Source organism: Lacerta agilis, chromosome 6 (genome assembly GCF_009819535.1).
Source record: "Lacerta agilis isolate rLacAgi1 chromosome 6, rLacAgi1.pri, whole genome shotgun sequence".
Lineage (NCBI taxonomy): Eukaryota > Metazoa > Chordata > Lepidosauria > Squamata > Lacertidae > Lacerta > Lacerta agilis.
Window position 1 is genome coordinate 61,854,532 of NC_046317.1, and position 22,301 is coordinate 61,876,832.

At 41.9% G+C, this 22,301-nt stretch overlaps 2 protein-coding genes across 5 annotated transcripts in view; both read left to right on the forward strand.

Moving 5' to 3' along the window:
- The window catches only part of HIPK1 (homeodomain interacting protein kinase 1), a 39,152-nt gene extending 36,158 nt beyond the window's left edge, over nt 1-2,994 (forward strand). For all 4 annotated transcript variants that reach the window (XM_033152998.1, XM_033152997.1, XM_033152999.1 and 1 more), the window contains one exon: nt 22-2,994. In XM_033152998.1, coding sequence (XP_033008889.1) covers nt 22-492 — 471 coding nt within the window. In that variant the 3' untranslated portion in view covers nt 493-2,994. The remainder of the gene's footprint in view (nt 1-21) is intronic.
- A 12,123-nt stretch (nt 2,995-15,117) lies between these two features.
- On the forward strand, nt 15,118-20,444 carry OLFML3 (olfactomedin like 3). The gene is made up of 3 exons (XM_033153001.1): nt 15,118-15,333; nt 16,375-16,660; nt 19,434-20,444. The coding sequence occupies exons 1-3, from the start codon at nt 15,226-15,228 to the stop codon at nt 20,216-20,218; spliced, it is 1,179 nt and encodes a 392-aa protein (XP_033008892.1). The 5' UTR covers nt 15,118-15,225; the 3' UTR covers nt 20,219-20,444.
- The last annotated feature ends 1,857 nt before the right edge of the window (nt 20,445-22,301 follow it).

Sequence of the window (22,301 nt, forward strand, 5' to 3'; positions counted from 1 at the left end):
CACTTTCCCCCTGCTTTGCAGAACCAACAAGGAACTGTACTGGCTTCACAAGAGAGAAGTGGAAACCCAGCTCCACGGAGACAACAGGCCTATGTCGCTCCCCTGCCAACAACAATCGCTCAGGCTCCCTACACGTTCCAGCATAGTAGCCCAGTGCATCCCCACTTGGCAGCAGCAACGGCGAGCCAGCCTCACATGTACACCTACGCACCTACTACTGCTGCCACACTGGGCTCCACCAACTCCATTGCGCATCTCTTTTCCCCTCAGGGCTCTTCCCGGCACACCACATACACAACCCACCCGAGCACTCTTGTGCACCAGGTCCCAGTCAGTGTGGGGCCCAGCTTACTAACCTCTGCCAATGTAGCACCTGCTCAGTATCAGCACCAGTTTGCCACCCAATCCTATATTGGTGCTTCCAGAGGATCTGCTATTTACACTGGATACCCACTGAGTCCTACCAAGATTAATCAGTACTCTTACTTGTAGCTTTTGGGCAGGGATTAATCGTAGAAGTGATGAGATCTGCAGTGGGTTTTGCAATATTCTAACAGCTCCACAACAGCAACTTCTGCAGAATCAGAGGAGAATAATGGGACCACATTCCTCTTGTTGACAATTCTCTGTGTGCTGTCCAGAGTCTGGTTGTCACTTGGTGGAGCCCTACTGTTTGGGGGAAAGCTCAGGTAATGACCGGGCAGAACCTTTTGAGTCACATTCAGATTTTACAGTTAAACTTTCATGGATGCTTTAAAAAAGAACATCAAAGGCCTGAACCCCCGTTTATTTAAAGCTATTGTTATGTTAATCAAATGGGGGAAAGGAAACAAAGGACTTTGTGAAAAGGCTGGATTTTTTTTAAACTCTTAAACTTACCTTAGTACTTGTTTAAATTATTTTAGCAGCTTGCACAAATCCATATTGCCACTAAAAATGCACATTTAACTCTAGGTTGCTAGGGCAGATTTATAAACTTGAGTTAGTATTTTAAAGTTAATTTTGTAATTCACATTCTTGATAGGCAATAGCTGAATTCTGCAAAAGCAGTTACCTTCTCATTTCTCTGTGTGTATATTTTATATATGTATATATATATCTATATATATATTTCGCTCCCCAGTTTCTTGGTTTTAATTGTCTTTTGTTTAAAGCTAGTGTAGCAATTTTTATTATTGGTCTCCATTTACACCATAAATCTTTTCCCTCTCCTTTTAAAAATTTAATGTATGAATCTCCAAAATAAAGTTGAGTTTTTTTTAAAAAAAAAAAAACACAGAAAGTATGAATTTACTTTCTGTTGTATGTGTGATCACAGCCTAGAATATGGTTTTTGACTGTTTTGCCAGAAAGCTCTTGTTCTGCGCTGGAAATGCATAGGTTTGCATTATGACTTGAGGGCAGGAGCCACTGGGAACTACTTCTGATTGGGACTTGCTGAATTGAATAGGAGATAACGCATCACCTGTTCATTTCCATAGACTTCATCAGGAACTCAGACAATTATACCCTTTGTTTGATTTTTAAAAAATAACATTTGGAGCTGGATTCCTTTCCCAGAAATGCAGGGGTCTCTTTCCCTTCATATCTTTCCTTTCCTGATCAATTTAGCTGAGGAATCCGAAATTCACCAAAACATCAACCTACTGATATGTACAACTTTTTATACTCCTGCAAGCATATCCCTCTGGGGTCTTCTTGGCAGAAAACTTTAAAGCGCTCTTATTAAGACTTGTATACAGTAAGTGCATGTAGGAATTGCAAAAACATGACACATAAATTGCAGATTTTAAAGGTTTATTACTGAATTTAAAACTATTTTAGAAGTTTTGTAATGGTGGTGTTTTAATATTTTACACAAAATGAAATATGTACATATTGATTAGAACAAAATATAACAAGCAAAATTTCCTGCTAATCCCAAATGTTCTGTCTTTGTAATCAAAATGTGTAGTGATTATACTTGAACTCTGTACTTAGTGTTCGTCTAACTCTTAAATGTTTCTGGGGATGAAATTTATCTATTCCTTTGTATTTAAACCAAAATGAGTTGATACATGTTGGAATGTATGTGAAATAATGCAATTGTCTAGAGCTCATCACTGTAGCACTGAGAGAGAGAAAAATGGAGCCGCATGAGAGACAAGGATACCTTCTGATTTGTTTTGCACAGGTATGTGTGACTGGTGTGTCCCCCACCCCCACCCCCAAATATTGTAGTGCCTTAAATGATTATGTAGTGTGACTAGAGTTTACAGTGAGCTTGCCTTATGATGGACCAGCAAGCCCCTCCGCTCTCCGTCAAACTGAAGCAATTCATTGAGCATATCCAACTGAGGATACATAAGTGGTAAAAATAGGTTGCTTTAAGTTTCAATGCCAACATAAATGAAGCTGTTGGAATAATCCGGCCAGAGTTAAGTATTTCTTATGTCTGTTGATTTTAGCTAGAAATTTAAGGGTGTGCTAAACACATTCCCACTGAAATTGATAGCCTCAGTTCAGACATCAAAGCCAAACAGGGTTTCTGCTAACCATAGTTTAAAACTGATGGTACAGAGCTGCTTGTCTGCTTTTATTTTTGGTCCTCCGTGCACTCAAATTCATGTATATGTAGGTTTCCTCCTCAATTGCTCAGCAGTCTTAAGGAGGCAGAGCAATGACTAAGTCATTGTCAATTCATGCATCACCATAGTTTGTAAAGCCATGGTTTCTGATTCCCTGGTTTACTGACCGATGGCCAACAATGACTTGTCCATTCAGATATTTTGCCAAACTATAATGTTTCTTAACCGTGGGTTGGTGTGATGTCTGAATTGAGCTAGTGAGACTTAAACCTACTTCAGTTTAGCTGGATTGTGTCCTAGGTATTTTATTTGGAGTAAAGTTTTCCTCATCCCACCCCTGATGTTACCTATACTGTTAGCTGTCGATGCATCTTTAATAGGGTATTGTGCTGGGAATGCATTGGGAAATTTATCTGATGTTGCAAAGGTAATTAAGCATGTGCAATTACTTTCCCTTAAATTATATTGTGACATTATATTTCCCCCCTTGTGTGTAGCAGATTGTTTCTTGTAAAATATTACTAGTTTGGTGTTAAGAACTTTTATACCAAAGAGAGCCTGCTGGAAAGCACATAATATTCTGAAGTTTTATTTAACACCACTAGTAATGTGGCGCTTTGGGGAAGATTTGAGAGCTGTAGCACTTGGTATTGTAAGGAAATGCACACTTAAACTGGCCTGCTGATGGTGTGCTTTTGTACCACACTTGATTTTCTGGGTTTCTGTCAAACTACTGTTCATTTCACCACTGCCGTTATATAGAGGATGATCTTGTCCAAATGGAGAACAAACTGGCTTGGAGAGTGGTATTGCTACAGCAATAAAAGGCTTTGACAGCCTTGAAAACCCAGTTTGTATTCTGTCTAGTCTGGATCATAAGGTTAGTTAGTATTGGTACATTACAAAGAATTCAGAAATGAAGAGCCCATTTCTGAAACATGCATGATAGCATGCTATAGCCTTGCCCAAATGTGAACAGCTTGTATGATGATACAGGGCAATAACCCTGACCGTACTGAAGTCAGAAGAGGCTTTGCCAATAATTTCAGGGAGGCCAAGATTTCAGTGATCTTAATGCCACTTTTCCCAATAGGACTAAGTTTGTGGACCACAAGCCTTACAGTTTTCCTTTATGATGAGGAATCTGTTGTTTTTGGCAATAGGAGAGTGGTTGGTTAACACCGTAACTAGCTGTGAACCTTTTACTGTACTTGTTGCTCTCAGTTCTTTTTAATCTTTTCCTCTGTATTGATAAGAGGATAACCAAGGCATTTCAGTTTTTTTACATCATTGGTGTCAACACTTTCTGTTGCTGTAACATTATCAAAATGGTTTCTTGCTTAGTGCCACGCCCATTTTTAATTTTTCCTCCCCAAATTCTATGGCAAGACCTTTAAGGGCAGAGTTGTGCCTTTCCACCCAAAGAGATAAAATCATAATGCACCTCACAGAAATTCTGAAAAAAGTGTTTTAAAAACCCAGCTTCAAAACAAGTAGTGGATTTCCAATGTAAAGAGGATCATACCTCTCTGAAGGGCAAAACTTCCAGACCAGCATTTTGAATTTATTTCCCTAAAATTTTAACTGAAAGTTAAAATTTTCAGTTAAAATTTTAGGGGGGAAAATTCAAAATGCTGGTCTAAAAGTTTGGCTCTTCAGAGAGGTATGATCCTGTTTGCATTTTGCTCCTCATAGCCAATTCACCCCTTTTGAGTCCCTAATAGCACCGGAAGTGGTTTTTCTTGCATACAGAATATTCAAGGCAGGAAGGGGGGGGGAGGCCTGTAGCCCTCCAGATGTTACTGAACTACAACTCCCATCACCCCAACTGACCAAGCTGGCTGGGGCTGATGGGAGTTGGAGTCCATCAACATCTGGAGGGCTACAGGCCTCCCCCCTTCCTGCTTTAAACATTTTGCGTGTAAGAAACCCACAGGTCCCCTACCCCTGACTTAAAAGGACAATTAAAGCCCATCAGAGTTAAGGGATAAGAACAATTTCTAAAGATTGTCTAGACCAGGCATAGTCAACCTCGGCCCGCCAGATGTTTTGGGACTACAACTCCCATGATCCTTGACCACTGGTCCTGTTAGCAGCTAACAGGACCAGTGGTCAAGGATCATGGGAGTTGTAGTCCCAAAACATCTGGCGGGCCGAGGTTGACTATGCCTGGTCTAGAAATCTTTAGAAATTGTTCTTATCCCTTAACTCTGATGGGCTTTAATTGTCCTTTTAAGTTGGGGCAGGCGTAAGCAAACTCTGGCCCTCCAGATGTTTGGGACTACAATTCTCATCATCCCTGACCACTGGTCCTGTTAGCTTGGGATGATGAGAGTTGGAGTCCCAAACATCTGGAGGGCCAGAGTTTACCTCTGCCTGGTCTAGACTGACCTTGATGAATTGCCCCAGATATAAAAATATATTTTGTTGCTCTGATTCTAGCCAGGCCTGTTCTAATGGTTCTGCCTGACCAAGGCCTCATTTTCACAAAGAGCAGATGTGGTGGCATAACCCTGTGCCTGGACTCCTCTCAATTTGGGCTGTAGGTGGGGGTGCACATGATGGGATGTTCTGGCATACCACCCCACACTCCCAAAAGCATAATTCCCTGCACATAAAAAGTGTCAAGCTAATTATAATCTCCCCCCCCCCCACATGCAGAAAATGATGATGTATGACACAACATTGGCTTCGTGTTAGTCTCAATTCACACACTGCACTGCATCTGCCGTTTGTGAGAATTAGGCCTTAGACCCTATCCTTTTCTCCCATTGCAATATCCAGCTTGCCTCCCTGCGGATGGAGAGAGATGTAAGGCAATAGGTAGCCTCACAGCTGTGCAGTCTATATATATGAGTGAACATACTATTTTAGCAAAAGCAACATTTTCTGCAAAATTAAACACTTCTGAATCAGTTTGGAACCCCCATGTCATGCTGGGGCTGCATTTTTGCACACAGCTTAATGTGTGCAAGTCCCATTGAAATCAGTGGGACTTGCATGTGTGCATCTGTTCAGTTCTGCAGGTGGGGGTGGGGGTTGCACATTAATTTGCCTTTTTTGTAATAAGATGAAATGTTTCACCTAGTCACTCTTTAGATGAGTTAAACCAATTCCTTAGTGTTGTCCCTGACAGCTGAACTCTATCTCACAGCCATTGATACTCCACTGCAAAAGCAACTTCAGAGCTTTACTGCTTACACATAGTTGACCAGAGCAGCAGTATACCTCTGACTCAGTTTTTTCATTTTAAAAATACATAAATTAAATTGCTTCTAGGTGATTGGATTGGCACAGCCCTGCTTTTTCATTTTAATTTTTAACTTATGAATGGTGCCGCATGTTGACATAGTTGTCTGTTGCTAAACTTTATATAATGTGTGATTTCAGATTCAGCTTGAACTATTATCTAACTCACTACATGTAGCAGTGCATTATATGTAATGTTAGTATTTCTGCTTGAATCCTTGGTATTGCAATGGAATTCCTACTTTATTAAATGTATTTGATATGCTAGTTTACTGTGTAGAATTTAAATTTTTTCTGGTTGTGCTCTTCCTTTTTACAATCCGCTAGATAAAGGTAGTTTCTGACAATTACTGATCTATGTTTGTATTGCCAATGTACTTAGGGGGTAATGTAAAAATCATTTTAACAAAAGGAAATACAGATATTTAAAAAAATTTAATACTAACTATATGGGGAAATGGTCCATTGTGAAAACATAGTTTATCTTTGGATTCAATGTTTGTCTTTGGTTTTACAAAGTAGCTTGTATTTTAAGTATTTTCTACATAATATGGTAAAAATGTAGAACAATTGCAATGCATCAATAAAAAGGGTTAATTTTCTGTACTCTATTCATTTGCTGTTTTATGACTCGTGTTTTATGGTTACAAGTACCAAAGGCTAATTGAAATATTTCTTTCAAGAATCAAAAATTGGGACAATAATCTCAGTGGTAGAGCATCTGCTTTGCATGCATAAGGTCCCAAGTTCAATCTATGGTATCTTTAGGTATTGTTAGGGCAAGAAACCCCAGAGGGCAACTGCTAGTCATTGCGCTTGTCTAGATGAACCAATGGTCTGGCTCTGTATAAGGCAGCTTCCTGTGGACCAAAATAAAGAGTGCTAATACTCTGGGGATAGTTGATGTGGAGCTTAAATATTGTCTCGGGAGTGATGGTGGGTTGTGCATGCCCCTGTATGTGTTTGCAGGGCTGCTGGAAGGTAACAGGGATAATATTGGGGGGAGGTTAAGGCCAGGAGCCTACCCCCCACCCCTGATTCTTTGCTGCTGCTTCAATTAAATGTGTATACCGCCCTACATAAGATCTCAGGGCAGTTCACAACACAAAATTGCAATATAAAAACTACAGAACACATAGTAAAAATATGAACAGCAATGCATTCAATAGGGCATTGGATGCCAATCAGCCAAAGGCCTGGTTAAAGAGAAACATTTTCACCAGGCACCTAAAGGTGTGTAATGAAGGTGCCAGCCAAACCTCCCAATACACATACAGCTCTAATGTTTGAGTACTTGGCAGTCAACGCCATTGCTAAGGACATTTAATCATGGTTGCTAAGGAATTGAACGAAGGAAGGAATACACAGACCCACACATATGTCCCTCCCAGAGCAGCAGGAGAAGCTGGATGGGGAAAAATACTGGGATAGGTTTGTTAAAGCACTTTTTTCATGTCCACATGTGCTGCCCTTTACAGAGCACAACAGAAATGTCTGGTTTCGGTATGTTTTATGCAGAAGCAATTCCCTTGAAATGAGGTTTCCTTACTACTGAGAGAAAAAAATGGTGCTATTGCAGGCCCTCCCCTTTGATTTTCTATGTTCCCTTCCCACCCACACCCACCCCAGCATCACTACTGGTCTGCTTGTCATTACTGAGCTGTTATTTATTAATATACAGTATCCATCTTTAATCTGGCCTTCAACACCTGAGAGGTGTGGTTTTCAGGACCCACTTCCTGTGACTGTTTTATATGTTTTTAACATTGACCTTTAAATGTTGGTAACGTGCCCAGGGACCTGCCAGTGAGGAGCAGGTAATCATTAAACACAATAATACACAAATATGCATACAAAATGAATTGGCAAAAACAATAAAATACCTTATAACCGCAGCAGCTTACAGTGGTTGGGGGGGGGGGGAGAAATGGGGATCATTGTGCCTCGCAAGCTGAAATATTAGTGCAGGTGGGGTATTTGTCACACTGACATTGGATTCCATCCAGTATTCCCTATTCCCTTTCCCCTTTTATCTTCACAACAGCCCTGAGAGGTAGGTTAGGCTGAGAGTTGGTAGTTCAAACAAAGTTATGAAAACAGCAAATACTTAAAAGTCCTTATTGCTTATTTGGGTTGGCGAACTTTGCGGTACTTCACTATAAATATCAAGACTATGAAACCTTGTTGAGCATTTTTGGGTCAAAGTTGTTGAGCTTTTCTTTTAACAAAAGTCGCCAAAATCTACACTTCTGATATGGGCTGCCATTTTCCTGGACATTTCAGCAATAGCCACCTGGTTCCTGTTTAAAAGAGTGCTGATGCTGAATACTGGCTATGTCTGGGAAATTCCAGGTGTATGACAACCCTAGTTTTTCTGAGCATTATACTGAATAAGCTGGAAATGACCATTTGTGTATTTGCATTCTTGTGAATGTGTGCTGTTCTTTACGGAGGTGTATGAACCGATGTTTACATTAGAAGTAATTACTTGCACAAGCTCCCCTGGCCCCCTTCCCCCCATCCCAAATCTGGCCATTCCTCTAGCCAATGTGGTGCCCTCTGAACGTTGCTGAACTCGCAACTCCCATCAGCCACCAAGGTCAGTGGTCAGGGATTATGGGAACTGTAGCCCATCAACATTTGGAGGGCATGCCTTTGGCCCCACCGGCTCTAATCCTTTATCAAATTGTTTCCACTACATATAATGAAATGGGGATCAGATCTGGAAACCACAATGTCTGGTCAACCCTGCCCCTCTGCTCATTCTCAGAAGTACCATAATTTCCTGTTAGGCTATTTGTGCGGGGGGTGGGGTGGGGGGAACGACACACCTCCAAAAGCTTGTGTAATAGAGCTCCAAATTTCACAATGTTGCACCAGTTCTTGAACCAGACTGTGGTGTTCAATGCATATGAGATCTTGAGAAAATACCTGGGACGCGTTAACCTAGCTGGAAGAATGCTATGTTCCTCATTAAGATCTCAGCTAATGGAACAGTTTCTAGTGTATTATCTCGTGTGCTTCTATATTCAGTCTGTGGAGAACTGTCGCAGCAGTGTAAGGAAAAGGTTTTTGCAGGGGGTGCATTGTCCGGCAGATGCATGCAAGTGCCCTAACTGAAAGTTGGAGTCTGGAGCCCTGGCTCAAATTAAGCCTTGCTTACTTAATTATATCTACCTGTCATAAGCCTAACCAGCACTGCTTTAGTGCTAGGCTGGCCTACTTGTTCTGTATTCGAGGGCATTCCCTGCAAACACCTGTTTGAAAGATTATCTGAATTGAGCTTGGTTTGAAGATAGACCATACAAGGAAGAGCAGGGTCCTAGAAGTTGCTTTTAGCAGTTTTAGTACCTGGGCAGCGAAAGACTGAGGGCACAAGAAGGGGACAATAGAGGATGAGATGGTTGGACAGTGTTCTCGAAGCTACCAACATGAGTTTGACGAAACTACAGGAGGCAGTGGAAGACAGGAGCGCCTGGCGTGCTCTGGTCCATGGGGTCATGAAGAGTTGGACACGACTAAACGACAACACCTGGGCAGCAGACTGAGCAAACATTACAGGCCAACTGGTTATGGTCATTCCACTATGATGTATTTCTATTTATTTTATTTATTGAATTTGCATACCACTCTATACTCGTAGATCTCAGGGAAGTTCACAGCATAAAATTGTAAGAGAAAAACCCAAAATTGATTCTACTCATTTCTAAATTTGCATCTTTATATATAAATTAGCATATGAACATTTCATTTCAAACCCCCCCCCCCAATTTTTGATGATGCATTTCCTCTGTTGTCGAGATACGGAAGTGACCACCTTATTCAGTACATTTAGAAAAGAGAAAAACATCCCACAAATAAAGGGCCTTTTCAGCTGCTTGAAAAGAGGCAAGACTATCTAATGAAAAGTAATATTGTCCTTATAGCACGTTACAGAGTCTCTTTGCTAAAGTTTGCAGATGGCATAATATTGAAATGATTTTGGTGCAGCCTCTAGGTGGCACCATAAGCCTTTGAGTAAAAGCTATCTTATGCAAAAGCCAAAGAGGCAGAAAAATGTAGAGCTGCTTTGTTTACCCAGCAGACTGGCGTAGACAACATGGTGGCCTCCAGAAGCTGTTGGAAAACAACTCAGAGTACCGAATCAACGGGAAGAATAGAAGCTGGAATGCAAAAACAGCTGAAGTGCACAATATTGGCTAATCAATAATGCTGCTTTAAAGGCAAGTGACCGACCCATCATGGCAAAATAAATGCGCACCAAAAAGAGCAGCAGTGGTTTGGTATTGCTGGCCGGGGAACAAATGAATCCCTAGCTCATTTCATGTTACATTTTACAAACAGATTTTGTAGCACAGCCTAGAAAGAAATACTGGATATAATACTTTCCCCTTCTTTTTACCTTACCAAAGATGAGCATTTGGAACTCAAATGCAGTGCTACCTTTGTGATGATGGGTTGATGGTGGGGGTAATAGTGTGGGGAGAATTATCCACATAAGCAAACCTGCCATTTCATTTCTCTCCTCGCAGAGAGGGCTGTAGCTCAGCAGATGCATTGCATGCAGAAGATCCAGGATCGATCCCTGGCATCTCCAGGTACAACTGGAAACAGGACAGGAGCTGCTGCCAGTTAGTGCAGACAATGCAGAGCTAGATGGGCCACTGATCTGATTTGGTGTAGAGCCCTGACTTCTCTTTTGGGCAGGCAAATCAGCTGTTCCTTACAGGCAAGCATTGTGAGCCATGTTAGCTTGTCCAATGGCAGGGCATGTGACCTTGAAGCTCCAGAAAAAGGGAACTTGTTCTTTCCTGAAATTAATCAGAAACTATTTGCATTCTACAATAACGCTACTACGGTAGCCTGTCAGAGAGATATTGATCTATTGCGAGATTTGCTGTAGACCTGATTGCTTTGCTAATACAGGCAAGCAGTGGCTCATTTCTAACTGTCTTTGTCAGTGAGGGTTGTTTTTTTGTTTTTTGTTTTTTTAAAAACCACTTTAATCAAACGCAATGCATTTGAACTCAAATGTTTCCAGGCCTCTTTCCATTGGTTACTGTTTCAATGTCAGTTAATGTTAGTGGTCTTAATCTCCATTATAAATGCCCAAATCTAATTTTTTTCCAGTTTGTGGGGATTAAATGAGGAGTCAGAAGAACCATGTAGTCACCTTGAGCTCCTTGGAGAAAAATGTGGGATATAAATGCAGTAAGTGCAACAAGGAATAAATAAAATAAACAATAGGACCAAGGAATCCAGAAAATGGTTCAAAAACCATTTAAGAAAAAAACCTGGCTTTCGGTGTTGCTCTTTCTTTGAACAAAAGGGATTTTGCAGTGGGGGGTGGGCAGCAGGGTTTTTCACATTTTCTATCTTCAGATAACATGCTCAATATTAACCAGACTTCTATGGAACAATTTAACAGAGGATTTTGGGCCGTATTCTAGGGAACACCACCATCCCTAGTGCTGGGTCTATTGGACAACCATGGGAATGAATAGGGTGTACTAGTCTAGTAGGGTATCCCATTGAAGCTACCAATATTATCCTCTTGCATCTACATATTGCAGGCAGGCACCAGGGAAGTTTATTTGCTATTACTGAGTTTCTCTGGAAAAAACGACAGAGAAACTCTAGGAAGCTCTGTTTGAAATCTATCCTAGAGTTGCAACATAGCAGGGACCATGAACTAATTTCGCCACAAACCTTAGAGCAAGATGGGAAGCCTCGCCTTGTGTCTCATGTCTGAATGAGAACAGAGGTCCATTCCCTATGAAAGCACATTCTGACCATTGTAGAACATACGAGTGGGAAAAGACCAGCACTTCTGGCATTTCATATGAAGTGGAGGCATGTTCTGAATGCAGGCGAGGCAACTGAATCTGTCAAACACCTGTTGAATGTTCTCAAGTACCCCGGGTAGTATTAAAGACTTCAATGAATGAATGAATGAATGCCTGGGCCTTCTGTCTTTCCCATAATCACTTCATCAACCAGTACCCCATTACTTCTTATGCTCCATACTTGCACCCTGCTTGGAACTCAAGACTTTGAACCACATAGATGGCCTAAATGGTCCTGTTGAGTTATCACCACTGCATTGACTTCATCCCAAGGATGAGTAGCAAGAAGATCTTTGTTCTATCATAAATGTGTGGGTCCTGTCATATTATTTGAGCCAATGTTTAGAATTTGCTGCTTATTTCAAATCACAGCACTCAAGAGTTTTGCCACTTGATACACTATGTACTTGGAATCTGATTCTTCTATATTTATGTGCAATGGCATCATTTATTAACCGTGTCTATATGTATAAATTGTGGATGACACCTGCAAACGATAAGTGTCTGGAGACCAATACTTCCCCAGTTGTTGCTCAAGATTGGTTAGCATGCGAAAGCCAAGATTTGTGTACCTAGGCACCCTTCATAAATAATGACACTGTGCATTTATTTTGTACTTGGGAATCAGATTCTGACTACAAAATGTATCCACTCAATTCAGATCTCATTAAACTATCAAATTCCACATTGAAGATACTACAGTGGTACCTCTGGTTACAAACTTAATTCGTTCCGGAGGTCTGTTCTTAACCTGAAACTGTTCTGGTACCACTTTAGCTAATGGGGCCTCCTGCGGCAGCTGCCGCACGATTTCTGTTCTCATCCTGAGGTAAAGTTCTTAACCCGGGGTACTATTTCTGGGTTAGCGGAGTCTGTAACCTGAAGTGTTTGTAACCCAAGGTGTTTGTAACCCGAGGTACCACTGTAGTTCAAAACGTAAGGAAATAATAGGATAATCTGGGATGTGGTAAGGTAAGAAAGCAGCAAAAGGGCTGCACAAAAATAAAGCCCAGTATGACTTCTTACCAGTACTGCAAAATATTTTTGTCTTGGAGCGTTCTTGTAGGGCATGGACCCTGTTTGAAGACTTGCTCATATAACTGTGACATTCAATAAGAACTGTATTTCTTTTGAACTCCTTGTTAGCCACCCCTCACTGGAAATATATCATGTGATATAATTGTGCTTTATTAAAACAATGGAAACCCCCTCAGATTGGTTCCTCACTGGAGGAACCCCTAGCCTATGACATCTCTACTCCACACTAGTAAGAAGAGAGTCAAGAAATGTCTCTAGCAGTTGGGGACCAGAAACTAGACAAAGGCATTTTTTTTCTTTGAAATGTCAAACAAAGCACCCTGGGACACAGGTTAAATGAGACCCCCTGGAAGCTAGAATTATAAATGGTGAGGGATGGTGAGAAAAACACATTTTCCAAAGAACGAGACATACAACAGCCCACTGTGTGAAATCCTGCAAAATGAAGGTTAGGAAAGGGGTGAAATTTGATTTTGTTTCACATTTCTCAAGCCAATATGCAAACTGAAACACAGCTATTCTTTGACATTTTTGTGATGCCGATGAAATTTAATGATTTTTAAAATAAAAAAATCTCAAATTGCTGCAGAAATGTGGAGAACTGAAGATTCAGTATCTGAAATGAGACACCGAAAACAAAAACTGAGTGATTTTTTTTCAATCTCTAGTGATGTGTGTAAGTAAGAGAGGGAGTTTTGGGCTTGCCCCATGTATAGCATCTCACTCTCGTTCCAGAAATCAGCATCCCTGTGGTTTTCTAGTCATTGCTTTGGCTGCAGCATCAAAATTTTGGAGAGACTTCTGTGTTCTGCTGTTGCTTTTTTCAGTATGTGATCTTCACAACCAGAAATGGAATGAGATCAGGGGAATGGAAGGGATAGGGGAGATGGCCTGTTGATGTCAAAGTAAGTACACAGAACTAGGGGTTTGACATTAGTACATGAGCAATAACTGCTAGATGCTTCCTAGAAGATTGAATTTAATTCTTTCTTTGGGATTCATTTGACACTCCATTATCTCTGCTTCAGTACATGAATCGGCTTATATGATGGACATTTCTATCAATGGCACTCAGATAACCCCATGAGCAAGGGAGGTGGGTGGGGAAGGAACTGGCTGTCCCAGGAGAGATCAGTCTTTCTCGGCTCAGCAGTTTTAATTCTGGAATTATGTCAACTAGAACATAATTAATGTATTTTATATTGAGAGATCATACACACAAACACACACCACACCACCACCACCACCAACAGCAACAACAACAACTGGCCTGGTGGACAGTCCACTCCAGTTTGGCAATAGAATGTGGCTGAGATTTCTGGACTGCATATGCAGAACCTATGTGCCTACAAGTTGTATTTTCTGTTGAGGTTCAGCTGTGGCATGTTGTTGGAGCATGGCCAGTGGATGTGATAAATCTCCACACCTTCACACCTACAGCGTATGTGTGATTGTTGTGAAAAAAAGGGATTCAAACATACTGAAATGCTGTTTTTGCATAAAGTCAAATAGGAAAAAGAATTCCTAGGATCACAGCTGAAATTTGTTTAGGGGTTGTTACTGCAGAAAAATAAATCAAGTACAGTTGTACCTCGGAAGTCAAACAGAAGCTCCTGCAGCCAATCAGAAGCCGTGGAAGCCCCGTCGGATGTTTGGGTTCCAAAAGAACGTTCGAAACCGGAACACTCACTTCCGGTTTTCGATTGTTTGGGAGCCAGAACGTTTGACTCCCAAGGCATTTGGGAGCCGAGGTACGACTGCACAATATATATAAAATATCATTAAAAAACACAACGTAAAACCAATAAACATAAGTGAAACAAATAAAAGCCGGAATTTGGGGAATTCAAATAAAGAGAAACAGGGTCTGTTCTTAAGGGTCAGGTTAAGCCTGTTGTTGGACACCAACAGCACCAGCCCATGTGGCCAATTATCGGCGATGATGGGAGTTCTTGTCCAGTAATCTCTGGAGTACCAGAGGTTCCCTATCATCTTCTAGATCCCAAGGGTTACTTATGGAGAGTTCTTACACACACACACACACACACACAACCTTTTCTGGTTCAGAAAAAGGAATAATTCAAGATGGCTAATATTGCAAGTTAAAAATATAATAATAAAGCAAGAAAAGAAACCAGAGCAAGAAGCCGATATAGTGGCAGATTAAGAAACATTTACAAAAGGGGTACCAAGAATGATCAAACAATGTCAGGGAAAAGGCTTCTGAAATGGGCGGTGATGGAAGGCAGTGGAATTGCCACAATCGAGGCATTGCTCAGCCATGCATCCTTGGTGCTTGAATGATTCTGGCAGTGAAAGAGTTAAGTCTCACAGCTGTTCTCTTCATGGGATAGAGCGGCCTCTCTCCTCCAGAACTGGCCATCTGGTTTTAATAAAGTGCAGCAAATGAGGCTGTGCTCCCTCCCCCATTTTTTACGGAGAAACTGTCAAAACATTCCAATGGTGTGAGCTCGACTGCAGCGCACAGATTGCGGGCAAAGCGCAGGACACCAGGTACTACAACCATGGCTCCCCAACATGCCTTGCTTCTGCTGGTTATCGCGGCCAATGCCATTGATGGGCAACAGCATCAGTTGATGGAGTACATGGAGAGGAGGCTCGCTGTCTTAGAGGTGAGAGCATGGGAGCAGAATGGTCTCCTCCTCTGGGCCTGGTGTGAGCACAGGGCAAAGTGCGTTCCAGATTGGATTTAAGGGTGCTGGCTCTGCAGTTACTTGAATATCTAACTTTGACAGAAGAACAGCAGTCACCTAACTTGGGGGAGGCAGGGGGGCAAGGGGGCTCCTCTAGAGCTGCAGAGGTTTGAAAATTATTTTTGAACTGGAGTTTGAGCTAAGGAAATCTAATGGTCTGTTGTCCGTTATCTGTTGACCAATAAGGAAGGTTATTGCCTGTAAGTGCAGGTGGTCTGATCTTTGAGAGTCTGGGGTAGTAGATATGGAACTCTTGGGCTGCCCTGTGTGGAAGTGCAAGACATTCTTAAAACGTTTTGCCAGGCTTTAGAGCCTTGTTCCTCATTCCATAATGTCGCAGCTCCTTAGAACATAATTGGATCTTTTGTTTCAAAACTCAGTGGTTCTACAGCACTCTGTATGCTTATCTGCTAACTCCATCTGATAATCCTGCAGCAGCTATTGAGAGCATCGGTAGCTGGATGCAGAGCACTCACAGACTCGGAGGATAGGGTAATAAAAGTGTCAAGACAAAGGCTTTTTAAAATCTAAAATAAAGGCATGGCCTTTTCTTATCTCTAGGAACAAGCATGTGTTTGCAGAAAGTCTTGATAGTGTAACTGCAGTGTGCATAGGGAAGGCTAAGAATCCAAAAGGCAGATGAGAACATCTCAACATGAACAGGCACCTTAACATGCCAGGGCTTTGAAGCCAAGCTTACAATTTTGAGAGCCTGATTCTTGATGTTCATGCAATCTGTCAAGACAAATGCAACCTGGACTCTACATGGCAGCCAGAGTCCCAGGTTGGGTAGGTTAATTTTGTGTTTTTTTAATACTGTCAACCATCCTGTGATCCTTGAAAGAAGGACAGTATATAAATTTTAACAACAACAACAACAAATTTTAACAACAATTGCTCCCCATGCAGCTGCATTCCAAAGCATTCCTAAGGTGCCATCTTCTTTCCTCCTTCTCTTAGGAGCGGATCTCACAGTGGCATGATCAGAGCAGCCGTTACTCCACTGAGCTGAGGGATTTCAAGAACAAGGTGGTGTCCATGCTGGAGTCAGTGGAGAAAGACCGGGAGACACTTCGCTCAGAGGTGGAAAACACTGCAGTGCGGGTGGACCGGCTGGAGCGAGAGGTAGACTACCTTGAAACTCAAAATCCTGCCCCACCCTGTGTGGAGGTGGATGACAAACTAATGGAGAATCAAGTTGCCAATGCCAAGATGCGCAAGAATGAGAAGTATGACAAAATGACAGGTGAGTGGACAACCTCACAGCATGCACTCATACTAATGGCCATGCCAGATGATCCTGCAAGGCAGGCTTCAATGGTTGTTGTTGTTGTTGTTGTTGTTTGGTGTGATTCTTCTACAAGTCCATCAGCATTGACCATCAGTGCTATATTTTGTCCCCATGGCACAAACATCCGTGCTTAGTTGCAGAGGAGAGAGCTGTGTTTTGGGTAGAGGAATACAGCCAATATTGCTATGTGACTTTTTAAAAGGGACTAGATCACATGCAGTCTACAGCTGGACACCTATTTCAATGCACACATACCCCCCCCCCGCCCTCTGGATATTAGCAATGAACTGATAGGCCTATTAAAAATGGCAGCATGAAATTTGCGAAGGCTGTTCACAGTCCTGTGAAAAGGAAGAAGGGGTTTCTTCGTTCACAAAATGACTCTTCTGTTTAGCAAAACTTTCTTTATTTATTGCATTTCTTTCCTGCTCTTTTTGGGGGAAAGGAGTCCCAGGGGCAGGAAAATGGGGAGGCATTGCTGCAATGGGAGGGAGGGAGGGAAGTGGATATGCATTGTGAGGGACTGCAAACCCTTTAAATTTTTTTTTTTGAAAAACAACAACAACAAATGAACATTTAATGCTCGCCAAATGATGTAGGGAGTGGAGTAGGCTAGAGGAGGGTAATTCATTATTAAACAATGTCACAGGCACTGTCCAATAGGGATTTGTGACATCGGTGCAACTACAGTCTACACAGGAATTTCAATAGCAATGGCTGAGCAGTTGGGTTGGATGAATGGAAAATATTGTAGATTGAATGCTGGGACAATATGTTATCCCTGACATAGAAAGGAAAATCTTTTGCAATATATGTGCAGCAGCTACTTCCCATAAAATAAGGGACTAGCTTACTTTAACAAGTAAGGTTGTGACATAGCAGGTAAGAATCCTGCACAGTTAGGCTGCTGAAGTCCCATTGGCTTCAATCAGATTTAAGCAGACTGTGAGCAAGATTGCAGCTGCGGTATCTAAAATACACCCCAGCCATTGCAAGTGAGCAATTCTCCCAGGCATAATGTTTTGTGAGTCATGAGATTCCTCCAATGCGTCTCACGAATCTCACTTCCCTGTGAAAGGCTTTTCCATTTGGGCTAGCAATCGGGGAAGCTGTGAGAGCATATTTCTTCCGCTGCTGGAAGAGACTCCATTGTATGTGTGCCCTCGAGACAAATCACACCATATTCCAGAAAGTCAGTTTGCCACAGAAATATTGCAAGCTCTTCAAGTGTCTCCTCACATCTGACTGTTTTCGTGCTGCAGTGTTTTGTTGTTTTTGGTCCTTTTGTTCCAGATTAAAGTCTGCTAAGATGCACTCACCACTGTACAGATAAATTTGACATGAATTAGTTCTAAGTTTCTCATCCATGTCAGTTGCATATCTGTTCTATCCCCTTTCTGCATTAATCTATGATTCCCCACATCATCTGCATGAAAACATGTATATAAATACATTTCTGGGGACATAATTCTCACAAAATATAAATTTCTAAACAAATGTTCTTGCTTCAAGCATGCATTGCTGGCAGTATTTATCTGCATCTGCAAAGCAAGCAAACAGAGCAAGATAGAGTAAGCCATCCTTGTTCCTCCAACATCTGGCAATGAGCAGTATGCAACCTCTGAATATGGAGGCTGCTGCCATAGAAGATTGCCATTGAGAGACCTATAATTCATCCATGCAGTGATGATCCCTTATTAGGAAAGGAGCAGCTGTGAAACTCTGCACAGCTATGTAATATATACTCCCAACTTCCAAGCACCTTCTCCCTGCAGTTTAGCCCTTGAGGAGAACTGGTCAAGGAGGCTACTCAGCCCCAACCTCCAGTGTTTTAAGCGACGGGCAATGGAAACTGTATGCTCTGCTGCAGAATCAGCTATTGAAATAAGTGACTTGCAAGAAAGATAGTAATGAAAGCTTTGTTGCTAGAACTAAGCTGCACAATGTAACAGAGAAGCCAAAGCCAGGAGAGAATCAATTCAGTTTGCCAGAAATAAATGAGGAACAGCTTGCTATATTAGTACTAAAAGGCCAAGGCTTGTTTAGGCTGCTTTTTAAGCAAGCAAGCCTGGCCTCAATTCAACAGTGATTTGAGACTTCGAGGGCAGTTCCCCTGGTCCACCAAAGGGTGCATATTTTGGGGTGGTGGTGGTGGTGGGGATAGGAGGCAAGATTTATTCACGAGGGAGGACCATGCAGAGAAAAGTGCAGAATTAGCAGGACTGGGAGAATATCTTCCACATGTGATTACCTAATTCTTTCTGTGAATATAATGCAAATACAAATGTCTCTAGGAGTTGCACTTTAGGAGTTGCAATTTTCATAATTCAAGAGACACTTTGAAGACAGGTCTTTGGTCTCATCTAGTACTATTTGTCAACCAGATGTCTGCAGGAAGATCACAAAGAGGACGGGTGGTGGTATATATTTTATGTGTGTATGTATGTATTTTAGGCACACACTGCTTTTTCAGGCACCAACCTTGTTCACAATACAACTGAACGAGTGGAAATGCAATTTTAAACCAGTCCCAAGAGTCTCTGATTTAGCAAGGGGTGGGAGCAGTAGGAATTAAGGCATCGGGTTCTGAATAGGACAGATATTCTGGAATTTGTGATTTGCTCACATGTCTGTACATTGTTTTTAACGATTCCTTTGCAGTTTTGTGCTCTAGATTTGAGAATGAGAGCAAAGCACACTGTAACTATCCTATGACTATTCTTTATAGATTGCAGTGACACAGTGTCCCAGGTGAAAGCCATGAAAATCCTAAAGCGGTTTGGCAGCACTGCTGGACTCTGGACCAAAGACCCAGTGGGAAATTCAGAGAAGATCTATGTGTTTGATGGCACTAGCAACGACACCGTGTATGTCTTCCCCAGAATGAGAGAGTTTACGCTCTTCTCTGCTACACGAAAGGCTGCACGCATCAAGCTACCCTATCCATGGGTCGGCACTGGACACTTGGTATATGGGGGCCATCTTTATTATATCCGAAGACACGGCACTTTCCAGGTCATCAAGTTTAGCCTGGCCAACAAGACTATTGTGGATAGTTCAGTTTTCCCTGCCGAGGAGCAGATCCCTGTCTTTGGTCTTTCATCCTATAACTACATTGATCTGGTGGCCGACGAGGAAGGGATCTGGGCTATTTATGCCACACAAGAGAATGAAAGAAACATTGAATTGGCCAAGCTAGACCCTGCAACCCTGGACATTGAGCAAATGTGGGACACACCATGTCCCCGGGAGAATGCAGAGAGCGCTTTTGTCATCTGTGGTGCACTCTATGTGGTGTACAACACACGACTGCCCAGCCGATCTCGTATCCAGTGTGTCTTTGATGTCAGTGGCTCAATGGCGGCTGAAGATGCTGCCCTAGTCTACTTCCCCAAGCGATACGGCTCTCACTCCAGCATGAAGTACAACCCCAAAGAGAGGCAGATCTATGCTTGGGATGATGGCTATCAGCTTATTTACCGCATGGAGATGAAGAAGAAGACCGAAGTCTGAGAAAGGCCTAGAGCTCTGGTGGACAGCGCATCAGATACATGGTCCATTGCCTCCCTGCAGATATGATTCAGCTGCCTACTCATGCACATAGCATGTTCAGCTCCTTAGAAAACCAGCAAGCATGGAGTAGACTGGACTTCCTGATACATGAAACATTTTTAATGCAGAAATTACCTGCATTTGGGGAGGGGAGGACTTGCCATTTCTTTCTCTTTTTCACCTCACTTAAAATGGGATTTTTTGGGGGGGGGAACCTTATGCTTGAAAACATAAGGAAATACTGGGGAACAGAGTTAATCAGCTCTATTTTTGAAGCAGGGGCACCCCCCTCTACATTTCCATACTGCCTTAGCAATCAAATTGGCGTCACCCCGGCAGCCCTGCTATTTCATAGATGCCTCCCTTTTCAGAATGACAGCCCAGAAGGATCTTAAACTGACTGCCCAAATGAGGCAGTGAACAGGCAGTCATGATAACTCTAAGGCCAGGCACTGCAGTAATAGTAATAATAATCCCATAGGGTTTGGTTAATTTAACAAGAATGTAAAACATATTTTTCTTCTTGCTTTTCTTTGCCCTCCAGAAGCTTTAATTGGACAGTCCAGGTGGCAGTTTCCTGCTTGCTTGTTGTACCTTATTATTTCTGTTGTTCTATTTAAATCTCCTTTCTATAAATCAGAATACGTCTTTATCAGCTTTTGTTTTGTTTTGTTCATATGCCGCTGAAAATACTAGAGGGAGCTGCTCTGGCCCAGCCTTCATATTGAGATCTCTCTCTGATTTGTGGCCCCCTTCTGAGGTGGTGGTTCTTGTTGTTTGCCTGAAAGTTAGTGCCTTGTTAAAGATTAGTCTAAACAGAAAGCCGCTCATGAAAGCTACTGAGACTGGCTTGCCTGAAATCTCTCACAACAAAAACAAAGCCAGCTTTCTTCCAATTCCCAGCTTTCCTATCTAGACTGTTCTGTTCCCTCCAAAAGTCAATGAGAATTGATTGCGTTTGGAGCCTTTGGTCATGTTTCAGGTTGTCCTCCTTTTCCATTTGTATTACAGTTTCTTACTAATTGCTGGATTTGTCTAATTCTGGCTCCGTTCTCATGCCATTGCCTCTGGGTTCTTTCTTTGTTAACTGGGCTGTGTACACATTCCCATTTACTTTGCATCTACTAAGCCAGTGTTTTTCAACCTTTTTTGGGCAAAGGCACACTTGTTTCATGAAAAAAATCATGAGGCACACCACCATTAGAAAATGTTAAAAAATTTAACTCTGTGCCTATATTGACTATATATAAAGTAATTTTCCCACGGCACACCAGGCAACATCTCGCGGCACACTAGTGTGAAAAACACTGCACTAAGGTTGAAAAACACTGCACTAAGCTCCCACCTTTCGTTTAAGAAGCACTACATCTCCAACATTAGCCATAATCCACATCTATCCTGTCATTTCTTCTGAAATACTGCATTCCGATGTATTTCCCCACAAACCAGCTCTGATAAGTATTGAGAAAATGTGTTTTCAGCCACGTGTCCCTAATGCTTGTTATGTGGTTTCCGTATGTCCTTTAACAAGGAAACCTCTTAAAACTCTCTTGTAGGGTGTGATTATTGCAGATATTAATATTGAGCTGCCTGAAGCAATTGGATGCATAAATGCTGACTCCTTTGGGAATAAAAACTGTCCAGGCCCATAAACATGATTCAAAGCTTTACTAACAAGAACTTCATAACAGGTACAAGAACAAATCAATGATACTGTACATCCAAATAGTTCCATAAGACATAGCATAGGCTCTCAAATTTTATTTAACTCCAAACAGACCTAGCTTCAAAGTTTTCTCTCTCTCTCCACACACAGCCTACATTCCAGCCTGAGACTGTTTCTCCTGGAGAGGCATTATTAGCACATCTTTCTCTCACTGTGCCTGGGAACAAAAGACAAAGGCAACTCCCTTCAAAATTTGCAATTGAATACCTTAATCATGTGACCTAAGGTTAAACACTCACGTGAAAGAGGAGAGAACATCGACCCAACTAGAAACTCGGAAAGCTCTTTTGTAGCTTTAGTATACCACAATGGAATTTT

What these genes read in the sequence shown, in the direction of transcription:
- OLFML3 (XM_033153001.1), top strand. Translation starts at nt 15,226, where the DNA reads ATGGCTCCCCAACATGCCTTGCTTCTGCTGGTTATCGCGGCCAATGCC. An exon ending in GGAGGCTCGCTGTCTTAGAG is followed by an intron (nt 15,334 to 16,374) that starts GTGAGAGCATGG and finishes TCCTTCTCTTAG; the next exon opens with GAGCGGATCTCACAGTGGCA. An exon ending in GAAGTATGACAAAATGACAG is followed by an intron (nt 16,661 to 19,433) that starts GTGAGTGGACAA and finishes TATTCTTTATAG; the next exon opens with ATTGCAGTGACACAGTGTCC.